Genomic DNA, 16,041 nt, shown 5'->3' with positions numbered 1-16,041 from the left:
AGAATTTTCTTGCAGCAAAGATCATGTTGCAGAAATATTTGTCAATTTTCTTTGCAGAAAAATCATGTTGCAGAAATATTTGCAATGAAGGTTGTGTTGCAGATTTTTTTTGCAGTAGAGATCATGTTGTAGAAATATTTATATTTTTTCTGCAACAAAGGCCTTGTTGCGGAAAAATTATGTAACAGAGATAATGTTGCAGAAACTGTACTGCAGCGGCACCGGTGTTTGCGACTGAGCTCGAGGAGGCGACAACCATGGACGTCGTGCTCCTCTAGAACACCGCGACGTGGAACGATGGGAGACGGTAGACGAGGTTCCAACGGCGGTGTGCCTCGCGGAGGCGGGTGACGGCGAGGCGGTGTAGTTCGTGAGAGATGGCGCTGATTAAATTGGTGAGAGAGACATAGTATGGATGAGGAAGAAAATGAGGAGGGACACGGATGGCCGAGCACTTGCTCGCCGGCGCCGGGGCCTCGGCTGGCATGATTCAGTTGGTTGCGGCTGTGCAAGACGCACTAAGGAATGTGTTGCTGGATAAATAAATCATGGAGGTCATTGCTTGGGAGGATAAGATAAGCATCAACGTGTGTATAACTTGAGGAGGTTTCCATACGTGGCCTGCGTGTGGTCCATGGGACGCGTGGCACGGGTGCAAGGCGGCAGACTTGTTGTTGTTTTTTGCCGGCAGATTTACAGCTTTTCCCATAAAGTTATACTAAAGATGGGACAAATAATATGGATTGGAGAAAGTAACAAAGTTTACCGAAAGTACAAAGCACATCAAACATAATAAAAACTTAGGGTTTACCCGCAAAAAAAACTTAGGGTTTCTTCGCCTCCCGCCGACGCCGCCGCCGGTCCACCTCGTCTCCGGTGGCCTTAGGGCCATGGGGACGCGGTGTATCCCGGCCCTTGTTGGTGGGAGGGCTCCGTTTTTAGATGTTTCTATAAGTTTTGTTAGGATTTGTATCTTGCTCAGGAAGGCGAGACGACGACGGCTCTCTGAAGATGGAATAAAGGTCTCTCCGCCTAGCCCCGTCTCGGTTGTCTATCTAGCATTGTCGGTGGGCGTGTGGATGTCTGTCTCCGATGGATCTATCTTAGGTGAATTTGATCGGATCTTGTCATTGTTCATCTACGTTCGTGGGTCTTCAGGTTGGTTCCTTCCGGTCTACGCTACTCTTCATCGGCGGTGGTTGTTGTTTTCATGCGATGGTCCTATGAGGCCTTAGCAAGATGACTTTCCGTTTGTCTACTACAAGTTTGGACTGGCTCAACCAAGGTAGGGGCGATAACGGCGGCACGTCTTCGGCTTGCTTCAGTGCTTATAGTCGTCGCTAGATGGTCTATGGATCTGGATGTACTTTTTATCATTTTTTGTGTTTATTGTACTGTCATGATTGAAGATGAATAGATTGGAAGGTTCACGCAAAAAACTACATTAAAATTTTGATACCGTCGAATGACCACTATCGCCACCAGAACAAGCCGCTGACGCATCGTTGTCGTCGCTCCCCGACCAGAACCGGCTTGACCTTCTATATGACGGCAAGAAAGTTTTCATGCACGTGTCTCTAAGCGCAACACTTTAGAGCCACAATCGTCATCGTTAAACCCTTAAATAGATCTCAAGCGCCTGACACCGAATCTCGTCACACGACGAGAAAATCTAACCTGGCCGTCCTAAGGAGACATCATGAATCGGATGCCCTCTGAGATCCAGTTTGGATAGCAAAGATTCTCGTGCCTTTATGCTACTTGCGAGTTACGTTGAGATTTTTCCCGAAAAGGAAGGGTGAAGCAATATAGTAGCGACAAGTATTTCCCTCGGTGAGAACCAAAGTTATCAAACCTGTAGGAGAATCACTCAAAACCTAGTGAACATCACCTACACACACACTTAAAAAGTTCCGTAGCATTTGGACTCCGTTTGGTACTGATATTCTGGAAAATAAAAAATAAGCAGAAAACAACAATTGACACTAGGCACTAGGTTAATAGGTTAGTTCCTAAAATAATATAAAATTGCATATTAAAGCATATAAAGTATTCAGGATTGATAATATATTAGCATGAAACAATCAAAAATTATAGATACGTTGGAGACGTATCACTTTCCCCCCAAGGAGTGGCCTTAAGTTATTGAACCTGCGAGAGCACGTGCACTACAACAAAGGTTGATAAGTTCTTGCTAAAGAATGTAATTTCCTTTTTTATACTAAATCTTTAATGACATTAAGGGTGTAAACACTGATATTAAAGACATGCATGGGTATGAGGTCTTACACTTACAACCTTATATTTCTGCTTGGGATCGATCTTAATGATATTAAAACATGCCCTGAAAGACAACCGCTACGATGTGCTTGTGACGCGATGATTGTGAACCATGTGTCAAAAGTACGTCTTAACTGGTGCTCGACCTACAACAAGAGTCAGTTGTCTAACCAATGTCCCTTACTACCGCGTCGGGTTACCCTGGTTATTAAGAATAAACATTCAGACAAAAGCATTAGGCATTTAATAACTACACCTCATTCGTCTCAAGAAATATTATTCCGCTAGCATACTAACCCCTTCTCTCACTGCTGTTCAGCATAGTGTTCCACGATCTCCTCGCTCCTTAACTCCTCCTAGATCAATCTACAGGATCCTGGGTACTTGCAGGGTCTTAGATTGAAAAGAAGACAAGAGACAATTTTCTTGCAACTGGACATATTATCAAATACACAAAGTCATTCCAACGATCTGCTGCACAAATGCATCAGCTTGCAAGGCCTTGCCTCAACCCATTGCCTTATTGAATTACTCACACATGGCAATCAGATCACAAGATGAACACATTTAAGACGACATGAACATGAATGATTGATTAATAATATGTCTTACAATAACTGTCGGATGCGATACATTGTATGACAAACTTGGAGAGGGATTGTTGCAGTGATGATGGTGGCGGTGTCGGCTATGGAGATTGAAGGAAATATGCCCTAGAGGCAATAATAATGTTATTATTTTATTTCCTTATATCATGATAAATGTTTATTATTCATGCTAGAATTGTATTATCCGGAAACATAATACTTGTGTGAATACATAGACAAACTAAACGTCACTAGTATGCCTCTACTTGACTAGCTCGTTAATCAAAGATGGTTATGTTTCCTAACCATAGACATGTGTTGTCATTTGATTAACGGGATCACATTATTAGGAGAATGATGTGACTGACATGACCCATTCCATTAGCTTAGCACCCGATCGTTTAGTATGTTGCTATTGCTTTCTTCATGACTTATACATGTTCCTATGACTAGAGATTATGCAACTCCCGTTTGCCGGAGGAACACTTTGTGTGCTACCAAACGTCACAACGTAACTGGGTGATTATAAAGGAGCTCTACAGGTGTCTCCAAAAGTAAATGTTGGGTTGGCGTATTTCGAGATTAGGATTTGTCACTCCGATTGTCGGAGAGGTATCTCTGGGCCCTCTCGGTAATGCACATCACATAAGCCTTGCAAGCATTGCAACTAATGAGTTAGTTAAGAGATGATGTATTACGAAACGAGTAAAGAGACTTGCCGGTAACGAGATTGAACTAGGTATTGAGATACCGACGATCGAATCTCGGGCAAGTAACATACCGATGACAAAGGGAACAACGTATGTTGTTATGCGGTCTGACCGATAAAGATCTTCGTAGAACGTGTGGGAGCCAATATGAGCATCCAGTTTCCGCTATTGGTTATTGACCGGAGATGTGTCTCGGTCATGTCTACATTGTTCTCGAACCCGTAGGGTCCGCACGCTTAAGGTTTCGATGACAGTTATATTATGAGTTTATGAGTTTTGATGTACCGAAGTTAGTTCGGAGTCCCGGATGTGATCACGGACATGACAAGGAGTCTCAAAATGGTCGAGACATAAAGATTGATATATTGGAAGCCTATGTTTGGACATCGGAAGTGTTCCAAGTGAAATCGGCATTTTACCGGAGTACCGGGAGGTTACCGGAACCCCCCGGTAACCTAATGGGCCTTAATGGGCCTAGTGGAGAAAGAGGAGAGGAGGCCTAGGGGCTGCCGCGCGCCCCTCCCCCCAAGTCCGAATTGGACAAGGAGGGGGGCGGCGCCCCCCCTTTCCTTTCTTCCCTCTCCTCCTTCCCCCCAAGTCCTAATCCAACTAGGGAAAGGGAGGGGAGTCCTACTCCCGATAGGAGTAGGACTCCTCCTGCGCGCCTCCTCCTAGGGCCGGACGCACCCCCCCTTGGCTCCTTTATATACGGGGGCAGGGGGCACCCCTAGACACACAAGTTGATCTCTAAGATCGTTCTCTTAGCCGTGTGCGGTGCCCCCTTCCACCATAGTCCTCGATAATATTGTAGTGGTGCTTAGGCGAAGCCCTGCGATAGTTGAACATCAAGATCGTCACCATGCCGTTGTGCTGACGGAACTCTTCCCCGACACTTTGCTGGATCGGAGTCCGGGGATCTTCATCGAGCTGAACGTGTGCTAGAACTCGGAGGTGCCGTAGTTTCGGTGCTTGATCGGTCGGGCCGTGAAGACGTACGACTACATCAACCGCGTTGTCATAACGCTTCCGCTATCGGTCTACAAGGGTACGTAGATCACACTCTCCCCTCTCGTTGCTATGCATCACCATGATCTTGTGTGTGCGTAGGAATTTTTTTGAAATTACTACGTTACCCAACAGAGATGACATGTGAAATGGCAGGGGCTAGGGTTGGAAGATGGTTCTATTTATCCGTTTCGCTAATGGTGTTCTCCATGTTTAAAATTAAGCGTCAACCCCTTTATAGAAGTTGGTCAGGTGGACCTCTTGGAGTAGACGACACATAGTACAAGCGCATGCGCTCGTACCTACCGTCGTCTTGCGCTCTATTAGCCTTGGTGTGACTCCATGACTTGCCTCTTCCACCAAACTTCGTAATTCCTATTGTGTGATGATTTCCTTCCATATTTAAGCCTTTTTCTTGCAGAAACACATTAAACAAATGGTTTTGCGACCTCTCTCATTCATTAGTCATTAGTGGCAAAATCAGAGTGATTTTCTCAGAAATTTGAAGATTACCCAGTTTAAACAATGGTGTGATGAGAGAAAAAAATATCACTCATCAACCTCCCCAAGATTAAACCTTGATCGCCCACGAGCAACAAATAAGAACTCAACCTTAAGGAGCTCAGTTGTCTAAATAAAAATTGATAAGGTTTTGGTTCACTTACGATCGGTATGTCTAGATAGCCCTCTGATAACCCACAAGTATAGGGGATCACAACATTTTTCGAGGGTAAAGTATTCAACCCAAATTTATTGATTTGACACAAGGGGAGCCAAAGAATACTCTCAAGTATTAGCAGCTAAGTTGTCAATTCAACCACACCTGGAAACTTAATATCTGCAGCAAAGTGTTTAGTAGCAAAGTAGTATGATAGTAGTGATAACGGTAGCAAAAGGTAACAGTGGTAAAAGTCATGTTTTTGGTATTTTGTAGTGATGATAGCAATAGCAACGGAAAAGTAAATAAGCGGAGAACAATATATGGAAAGCTCGTAGGCAATGGATCAATGATGGAGAATTATGCCGGATGTGGTTCATCATGTAACAGTCATAACCTAGGGTGACACAGAACCAGCTCCAGTTCATTGATATAATGTAGGCATGTATTCCGAACATAGTCATACGTGCTTATGGAAAAGAACTTGCATGACATCTTTTGTCCTACCCTCCCGTGGCAGCGGGGTCCTTACCGAAACTAAGGGATATTAAGGCCTCCTTTTAATAGAGTACCGGAACAAAGCATTAACACATAGTGAATACATGAACTCCTCAAACTACGGTCATCACCGGTAAGTATCCTGATTATTGACACTTCGGGGTTAACATATCATAGCACATAATAGGTGACTATAGACTTGCGAGATAGGATCAAGAACACTCATATATTGATGAAAACATAATAGGTTCAGATCTGAAATCATGGCACTCGGGCCCTAGTGACAAGCATTAAGCATAGCAAAGTCATAGCAACATCAATCTCAGAACATAGTGGATACTAGGGATCAAACCCTAACAAAACTAACTCGATTACATGATAGATCCCATCCAACCCATCACCGTCCAGCAAGCCTACGATGGAATTACTCACGCACAGCGGTGAGCATCATGAAATTGGTGATGGAGGATGGTTCATGATGACGATGGTGACGAATTCCCCTCTCCGGAGCCCCGAATGGACTCCAGATCAGCCCTCCCGAGAGGTTTTAGGGCTTGGCGGCGGCTCCGTATCGTAAAACGCAATGATTTCTTCTCTCTGATTTTTTTCTCCCCAAAACACAATATATGGAGTTGGAGTTGGAGTCGGAGAGGCAACAGGGGGCCCACGAGGTAGGGGGCGCGCCCCCCACCCTCGTGGAGAGGTGGTGGGCCCCTGGCCTTCATCTTTTGCAGGTATTTTTTCATATTTTCTGAAAAGTGGCTCCGTGAAGTTTCAGGTCATTCCGAGAACGTTTGTTTCTGCACATAAATAACACCATGATAATTCTGCTGAAAACAGCGTCAGTCCGGGTTAGTTCCATTCAAATCATGCAAGTTAGAGTCCAAAACAAGGGCAAAAGTGTTTGGAAAAGTAGATACGTTGAAGACGTATCACCCTCCACTTTCTTCACCTATAAACTCAGTATAGTTGTAGCGATGGCTTGGTTATTATGCAAGCGTTATTGAAGCAAAGATAATTATCACAAAGTTCTTGCTAGTTTAGACAAAATAATAAAGTAGCATATATTTATATTTCCTCTAGTTAACACTTGCTTGGCGGGAACACTTTGAAGACCTTTTCTTTCTTTTGCAAGGAAAACATATATTACGGGAGTGAAAGGCATGCTAAAGACAACGGGGTACTAGAGTAACTCGCTATCTATTAGGATACACTAGGTGCATCGACTGCAATATAAAATGTTTCCTGCGTGCAGAACAACCACGAAAATAATAAGGGAGATGGATCATGAGATCAATGTGGCAGAAGAAGAGTCGGGGTAGCTCATCACGAGCCATTTCCTTCTCCTCCTCGATCTCCCTCGAATAGCAGGTCGTCGGATCCCCCATACAGGTTCACCAGAATAGTACAAGTGATCCACGTGTAGAAGGAACGGCGTGTGATAGTCTGCTAGGTTCGATCGCATAGTCAACTGTGAGTGGAGGTGGCTAGTTGCAACACATGCAAATCCCTAACGACAAATGTTGAAGCGATCCACCGAACACGTGTGCCACACCTCGACTATATATAGGCATCTGCCGCGGACTCAACACATGGGCCTTTCACAGGTCCTAAAGCCCAGAAGTCTACTTGGTCGTGATCCAAGTTCAGCTCGAATCACATCCGACCAGTGAAATAGGATCTGGCCTCGTAGGTTCCTTCCCTTAAAAGCATGACCCCTTAGGTTCAAGTCGGCTTGACACTCTTCCAAACCCGCTTTTAATATTCATAGCATTATGACCATCACCCCAATCATGATCATTATAAAGTATCAGGCATAACAAAATAAAAAAATGCCTACAAACATAGCGTAGATAGTTTCTTGTAATTTTATTGTATTAGAAACATAGAAAGGTGGAGACATGTCCCTCTCTCATAATAATCTCAAGTAGGGGAAGAAACCCATGCATATTATATCCATTAAAATCACCATGTAAACGCAACCCATCAATATAATTCTTAATAGGTGCAAATGTCTATGATACAGTGTTGTTGGGAGAATTCAAAAAGATAATATGACTATCAAGTGTGGGTGCAATAGCAATAATTCCATTTTTAACATAAGAAACTATAGCAAGTTCATCTCCATAAGCATCATTAATATTGGCATCATGGTCATAAGAATAGAAAGCATCACATTCATCAAGAGGGGATATTTCAATCGAATCAATGGATCATAACAATCATCTATAGATTCCTGCAAAGTATCAATCTCTTATGGATAACGGATATTTTCTTAATATAATCATTATAGGCATTAGAATCATAACATAGCAATGTTTAAGTATGGCAACATTTTCACATTCGTAAAGAGTAATGTCATACTTTTCAATCAAAGCAGTTATTTCATAGGCACCCTTAAAAACAAATTATTCAATTTGTTCAATATCATAATAACTACAAGCACCCTTGGCATAAGAAGATAAGATTTCATTATCATTAGACTCACGTGGGAAGGGAAGGGGTTTCTTAGGGTTCTTAGGGCCCATGAACAGTCCCTCAAACGGAAGACCGAAAGCACGACCCGTCTACGAATTGCAAGCATATGGTCTTCACGATCTGGCAGCGCTTCACCGTCCAGAGCTAATCATCACCAAAGAATTAGAGGGGGGGAAGAGATTAGAACCATACCAGGCTTCTAAGTATGAGGATTAGAGGATCTAGGTCAAGCTCTAAGTGATCAACTAGGACCAATTAGAACTAGAACTAAGAACGACGAGGCTTCAAAACTTGTCTACAAAGGTGCCTAGACCCTCTAGTATATATAAGTCAGAGGGGAGGAGGGGTGCCACAAGGAGGGGAATGACTCCCCTCCCCTTGCGTTGACCAAGGAGGGAAGGAGGAGTCCTTCCCCCTCCCCAATTCAACCTCCCAAAGGGGGAAAAGGGGGTGCCTCCCCTACATGGGCCTTGGTGGCCCAATTCTCCCTCCACCACATGGCCTTTTAAGTTGACATCCAATTAAATACAAGAGCCTCCTAACGATTACTGGAGCCTTCTTTATTAATTTAACATCACTGGAAACATTTTTCACTTGTATATTATTTATTGGTAATACCCGGTATTGCCCAATAAATTCTGAAACCCTTCTAGTGACCCCGAACGCTTCCGGTTCCTCTCAAAACTATTTTGAATGTTAATGAAACAATTTCATAAATAAATCCTCAATACCCTCGTCCTATTAACAATCAATAGATGGTGATTACCTTAAGCTTGTGACCCAGTAGGTTCGATAAAACATAGAATTGAACGAAACCCATTCGTTCAATGACCAATAGCGGAACCGTGGACATCCATATCAATCCCTATAAATACATGAATGACATTTGAGTGAACCTTTGATTATCATGTGATGTTCCCTTTGCTTCACGATACTTTACATCACCATGCTCACTATACCAATCTCCTCGTTACTTGTTTTGTTTTTCTTTCTTATTAACGTGTTTTGGCATCCCCGTGAAATAGCACATCTGTTTGGCCATATAATATGGATGTCATCACACCGAGAGGGCCCTAAGAATATCTCTTCATTGTCGGAGGAGCAAATTCCACTTTCGAGCTATCTAGTCTCTTGTCAAACTTTTCGATGAACCTGTAAGTTGTCCTTATGATCACCGTGTTATAGATGACATTTGAGCAACCCCAAAGTCCACGGTATGGTAAGAAGTGAGTACGATACTCTCATGGTATGAGAAACTAAAACACGTGTTAAAAACCCATGTTATAACAATTGATTTCAGACGATATTATCTTAAAGTATAACAAACAAGTTTGGGTTGATTCAATATGATCGTTCTTCTAACGTCATGCTCTTAAAGTTGTTTTAGGACTATCATTACACTTAATGATATTCTAAGATCGGGAAAACATGATCACAAACAATACTTGAGTTAGTCTTAGAGGCGAGACTAGGTTCCCTGCCGAGCTACACCTCGGTAATGGCAGAACACAATATTGCTAAGTACTTTGGCTAAGCTCTGGGTGCATATGGGATTTTGGGACAATATTAATGGCTATATATCTCGACAGGGAATAATTGCACCAATAAAAAAAAGCCCACAAAAAACGGCTCGCATAAGCCGGCTTGGCGGGAAAACTATTTTTTGCGGAGGGTGGCAATCTTGATCAACAAATTCAAATCTGAGGTGGTTCGTGCCACTTCGAATGCATCTTCATGGATGGAGGTCGGCTGAATGAAGACACTGTTCGGGGAATGGTTCGTTGACCCGGTCAAACCTAGTGACCGAGGGCGACGTGTAGCTTGGATGGCCCGAGGTGCAACCAAGCTTGAAGACCTGTTCATGGGCTACTAACGCTGTCGCGGTTAAGGAACATCCCACCATATCGACTCGCGGCCAGGTGGGACGGAAGAGAACCCCTTTGCCGGTTCCGTCCTGTAACACTTTGGACGGCTCATGGCGAACAACAAGAAGACTCTGGAAGCCTTGACGCTTGAAACAAGGGACTCTGTAGCCTAGAGGGTCCATGGGCCAGCATGATAGCACAGGGCGGAATCGACCCAGGGGACCTTGGGCCGGTAACCGACAAGATGAGACACCCGTAAGACCGTCAACTATGACTAACGGCTATACGCCCTAAAATCCTTGCCGGAGCCGTGACTGAATTTATCATCATTGAATTGCCGGCAATGGACAGCATCGAGAAATCCAACCACTGAAACACCTGCAAAATTAAATCCGTTGAATCACCACAATAGTTGACCGCCGCGTACGATCGACAATCATGCCAAGCATATCTAAGCCGTAAAAAAAGATAACCAATACAACAGGTGAGCAGCCCCATAGAGCAAAGCAAATCCATGGTCGGACATCTATGTTGTCGCCAACACGTACACCCGAACCACCAGACGACACCCGAACCACTCCGGCCACCTGCCTGGACTCGTCGCCTGGCCCATCCAATCCAACACGCGCACACGGAGACGCGCGTATATACATGCAGGCCACAACACACCACACCGAGATGACACCATCGCTTCCGATAGTCGTTGACGGACGAACCGATCAACCCAACCAACATCCCCCAAGCCGGCCAAGCGCACCCACGTCGTCTTCCCTCCCTTCCTTCTCCTCCCCACCACATCGATCGTTCGGCCGAAACCCACGGCAAGCTCGGCGGAGCAAAGGATCTCGACCGCCGCGATAGCCCGACATGGTGCTGCTACCGGGGGCTGCCTCGTCGTTGCTCCTCCTCTTCCTGCTGTTCGCCACGGCGGCGGCCGCGGCAGCGCCCATGGAGCTCTACTTCTCGCAGGCGGAGCTGGCGCGCATTGCCGGGTACGGCGAGGAGCCGGTCTCGACGGTGCTGGTGTCCGGGCAGGTCGCGTGCCAGCTCTGCCTCCGGCCGGGCTCTGACCTGCTCACCTTCGACCTGCCAGGTTAGTAGTAGCTCGCTCGTAACCGACTCAGTCTGGAAGATTCTTCTTTCTCTTCGCCGTCTTCTTTGTTCCCGCTCGTTCCATGCGCACTCTTTCTTGTGTGTCTAAGAATGAGACTCAAACAGCCCGTTCGTCGGTCATATCGCTAGTTACTATGCTCAGGTCTGCGTGGTCAATATCAAATGGTTTGCCAATATTTACGTCAAAGGATTGTATCTGGTGACTGCTTGACGTGTTGCGTAACAAGAAAATTCTGCCAAGGCCAAGGATTAGGAGAAAAGCTGTCGCCGTGACACATTGATAGTTACCACTTCTTCCAGCATCTTCCTCTTGCGATTTCAACACGTAACAATGCATGATTTTTAATCATTTCGCACATTTCAACACGTCAATCGGCCGGCCGGAGGCCTAAAAACTATAGTAGTTGGGCCGTTGGATGTGCCTAGCGGTTGCCATGCGATTGAATAATAGAAGTATACAAACTTTTGGATTTGGATGGAAGCCCCACTGTCCTGTCCCGTAAACAGTTTAAAATGCCAACGGAAGCATCAGAGATCACAGACAGCCAAGTGTGCCATCTCTAAATTTTCCACATAAATATTTAATAGGAATTCTAAAAGATCCTGCGTCCAAACCGATGATTGAAATTGTTTAGAGACGAACGATCCCTGTCGCCGCGGTCGCTGGCCGGCCGATTAAGACCTTCCGAGAGAGAAGAATGGAAAGAAAAGAAGCGAAGCGACAGAGCAAGTAGAGTAGCCAGGGCGACGTTGTAACCTCCTCCCCTAACCTCCAGATTGCGCAGCTCGGTGCTCGGAGGAATCATCGAGGTACTGTCGAGATTTAGGTTGGCAGAAGGTCGATGTCATGCGTGTCGATAACACACACATGTACAGGTCGCAGTTGAAAGCAGTTCACAAGTTCAAGTCCTAGCTAGAAACGCAACTACAGGCCTACACAGCCTAAGTAGATAGGCCGGCCAGCGTTCCGTTCGGTGCCATGTTGCTGTTAGCAAAGTTTGGGTTTAACGGCTTCGGTACAATGTGCGGCGAGAAGCGTACTCGTTGTGTTAGTTCATGTACGACGACCATCTTTAATTTGCCAGAGCAGCATCCTCCTCTCCTCTCTGCCAAACGGAGTGCTTACGTTCAAAGCGAAAAGCAGAGCATTTTGCTGTACCGGAGCTGCTTCGGAACAAATTCTGGTCATGTGGGGTTTATCGCCTAGACAGAGCACTTTGCTGTACCGGAGTTGCAGGCTTGCGTTATGCCAATTTGGCACTCCATCTTCTCCCTCTACCAGAGAGAAGAAACTTTATCTCAAGAGGTCACGCTCGCGGCCATGTTTTGTTGGCCTAATTCCCCACTTTTTTTTATCTCGAGTCAACCCCATTAGCACCTCGTAGTAGCCAAGAGGAAGCACACGATAACCCACTAGCGTCATGGGCAGATAATACTAGTAGTAGTAGCTGATTTGGTATGGCAGAGCAGATATGTTTGGTCAAGGAACACAACACCACGCGTGGCAAACCGCATTTGCTATCAGCACGGGCTAAAAGGGATTGATTCTCCAAAGCCGCTTTAGGTGCTCGGGAACAAGGGCATCCGACATGGGGTTTCGGGGCGCCCGGGGTCACGTCGTCGTGGAGACTGGAGACGTGCTTTGCTATCACCACCCAGCACCTTGATTATTCACCCATTACATCGTCTCAAGAGTGCGCTTGCAATGCAAGGTGCCAGCGTCATTATATGTTTGCCACCTTCATTTTCGGTGGTTTGTATTTTGCGGAGTGGCCGTGTATTATTTGCTAAGATTCTTTTTTTTTGCGGGAATTATTTGCTGAGATTCAGATGCCTTTGATCATCTTGCACAGTTTTTTTAAGAGGGATGTATTAATATCACGAAGATATCAATTACACCCAACGTCCGCACCAACAAGATATTGAAATACATTCAGGATGCACACAACCAAAAGCAAAATAAAAAGAGAGAAATATAAAAACAAAGACCCCGTCGTAGTGACGAAACACTTGCAACACAACACTCTAACCATCAGCAAAGACAACACTCGGACCGCAAAACAGGTCCTCCAAAAACAACGCCTCCAAAAAAAAACAATGCAGAAGCGTTGTCGTTGCCCAATAAAGGATCTTGAGTTTTCACCCTGAAGAAAGACCGAGGTCCCCAAACAATGTCTTCAGCAAGGCCATTGCCAGGTACAACCAATGAAGGCCATACCTTGGATTTCATCCCTGGAAATCGCGGCTCGGTACTCGAGAGCACCACCCAAAATGCTTTCCACCTGTGTTGTCGCCCCCTCCTGCCAAAGCCGCAACTGCAAGTACTCAACACCCGACACACAGAAAAAACCTGTGCCACCATTCTTCAACGCAACCAAAAATCATCTTCGTCATTACAAGTCTCCAATCGCAGCCACCATGACTTTCTTCACCTCTGTCAACGCCGTGAAAATCTATATTTAGACATGTCCCATGGCACCGGCAAGATGGTGAAGCTTCACGCCACGCCCTCATGAAGCCTCTCTAGCCGAAGATGAGGGCGCGTCCGATCGGATCAATTCCGATCTAGATATCCAGTAGCGCCACCAAAAGCTGAGATCTCCGAGAGGAAGACCAAAATCCGTCGATGTCCAGATCCTTGATGGCCACTTTCTCGCGAATGTTTCCACTACCGAACACATGCATCATTTTGTGCTAGACATGTAGGGCATTAGGAAATCTCATGAAAACAATCGCACTACGACAACCACCCTTCTAACCATATAACCACATGGTGGTTCTCTTTACCATTGTACTATTTCTTTCCTATACAAAGATCTTGAAGACTATACCTTAAAAAAATCTTGACTAGACCATGGCCAGCGGCAGGATCCCACTAGGCCTGGGCCTGCTTATTAGACCGTATAGAATGCTAAATGTGGCCTGCGTGCGGCCGCTGGGCCGTGGCTCGGTATGCCCAGGTTGTGTCTCCGCCCCCCTAGACCATATACTTAACTCAAATTGTGTCTAAAAAAAAAACTTAACTCGAATTACTTCTAAGAAAAAACTTAAGTCGAATTTGTTTTAGCCAGTTGAGAACGGGGCAGTAGCCCAATGGCTGGGATCACAGTGGTTCTCCCGGCGACCAGAGTTCGACTCCTGCGTGGATCGAATATATCTGGGATTCTCACTAAGGAGGCGTGGAATAAGCCAGCTATTCCGTATGATGGTGTGCCGTGGTCAAAAAATATTATTTTTTGTTTCAGCCAGTTTAGCTTTCTGCGTCAATATTTAAAATATGCATAAATTTTTTTTTTGTTTCAGCCAGTTTATCTTTCCGCGTCAATATTTAAATATATGCATATGCTTTGAGGATCAATACCCCCCCTGAGTCGTTGTAGCATGTACGGTAGCATATGTTTAGAAATTTTATTTGGTGACGAACACAATCACTCTAGTCATTTTTACTTTGTATATAAGAATTGCCTGAAGTCAAACTTCGTAAAGTTTGACCATATTTATACGAAAAAAAATCAAGATCTATAATAGTAAAGTTTAAAAAATATGAAAAATTAAATTCATGTCGCATCTAATGATATTGCTTTTGTATTGTGAATGTTAATATTTTTTCTACAAAATTGGTCAAACTTTACGAAGTTTGACATCAAACAAATCTTATATACGTGGTAACAGGATCGGAGGGAGTATATTTTTAGTAGCATATAACACATGTTCCGCTAGTTAAATTGACGACCTGAAAACTCGTGTCCACCTTACAAATCTGGATAGAGGTAGTAGTATTTGCTGAATTTTTTTTTCAATTTTCACAAGGCTGTAATGAGTTTTTCACTACCCTCTTATGTAAGGTAATGCAGTAGAACTACGCACTGAAGAAAAATATCCTCATACTCTGTGTTTCTTTTTCTTTGGCCCAAGCAGGTAGTAGGGTGGCAGTAACCTGCACAACCGAAGGTCCCAACACGATGGCTAACTCTGCGTCTGCAACAACAAATGAGTACGGCAATTTCTCCATAGAGCTCCCGTCCCGGCTCCACGCTACACCGAGCCTAGAGACTGCATGCTCAGTCAAGGTGCTGGAGCTTCCGCCGGACTCCGCGTGCCGCGTCGGGGGCGGTCGCGGCTCCTCTCACGGCCTCCGGCTATCTTCATCGGACGGCGGCGTCCGCACCTACACAACAGGGGTGATACGGCTGCAGCACGGCGGCACACCGTCCGGCAAGTGCGTGCAGGAAGAAGACACGAGTGATAGGAGATGAACGATCAGTTCGGTCCTTCAAGAGAATGTAAAGATCAACTGGAGGTGCTGCTTTCGCCTCCCGCATGGCGTATAGCATTGATGAAACACATACATGTTGTAGATTATAGGTGTGTTTGATAGACAGTCTCCTCACTCTGGTATGGCTATTCTCTCCCGAGACATGTTGACCAGACCAGAGCAAGTTTGTGTATATACAACTGCGATGATGTAAGTATTTAATAGCATGTTCTCATGTTGAGACATGCAAGATGAGATGTTGTATGGTGACTTGTGTATCTACTGAGATATGCTGAGCCGAGGCTTTGTTTGGTAAGATTTTATGAAGTATGAGGATCACAGCCAAAACAAGATCTCAGTACCAGGAGCAGAGTTTGCAAAGCAATTCAGAAAATTGCTAGCAGATTACAACTTGTCACACCAAGAAATTTCGGCAACAATATGTGTACATCTCCGGACAACATCATTTAAGCGCATGCAAAAGCAACTAGGGCTAGGCCAAGTCCTCTCACAACTAGAATTGCATTGCATTGCATTGATTGACAGTTTATGCATGAGCACATATTAACTCATTATTTACGCACGAGTTGCC

General features: G+C 44.9%; 2 protein-coding genes across 2 annotated transcripts in view; one reads left to right on the top strand and one right to left on the bottom strand.

The window, feature by feature from the left end:
• Window positions 1–10,749: 10,749 nt before the first annotated feature.
• On the top strand, window positions 10,750–15,704 carry LOC125550528. Its single transcript, XM_048713552.1, has 2 exons — window positions 10,750–11,174; window positions 15,113–15,704. The coding sequence occupies exons 1-2, from the start codon at window positions 10,949–10,951 to the stop codon at window positions 15,448–15,450; spliced, it is 564 nt and encodes a 187-aa protein (XP_048569509.1). The 5' UTR covers window positions 10,750–10,948; the 3' UTR covers window positions 15,451–15,704.
• Window positions 15,455–16,041, bottom strand: part of LOC125554574 (zinc finger BED domain-containing protein RICESLEEPER 2-like) — a 5,179-nt gene continuing 4,592 nt past the window's right edge. The window contains exon 3 of the mRNA XM_048718093.1: window positions 15,455–15,465. Within this exon, the coding sequence (XP_048574050.1) occupies window positions 15,455–15,465 (11 nt within the window). The remainder of the gene's footprint in view (window positions 15,466–16,041) is intronic.

This window comes from Triticum urartu, chromosome 4, assembly GCF_003073215.2.
Source record: "Triticum urartu cultivar G1812 chromosome 4, Tu2.1, whole genome shotgun sequence".
In the NCBI taxonomy this organism is placed as follows: domain Eukaryota; kingdom Viridiplantae; phylum Streptophyta; class Magnoliopsida; order Poales; family Poaceae; genus Triticum; species Triticum urartu.
Note: the sequence above shows the minus strand (reverse complement) of the source record. Positions and strands in the feature narration are given on the sequence as shown.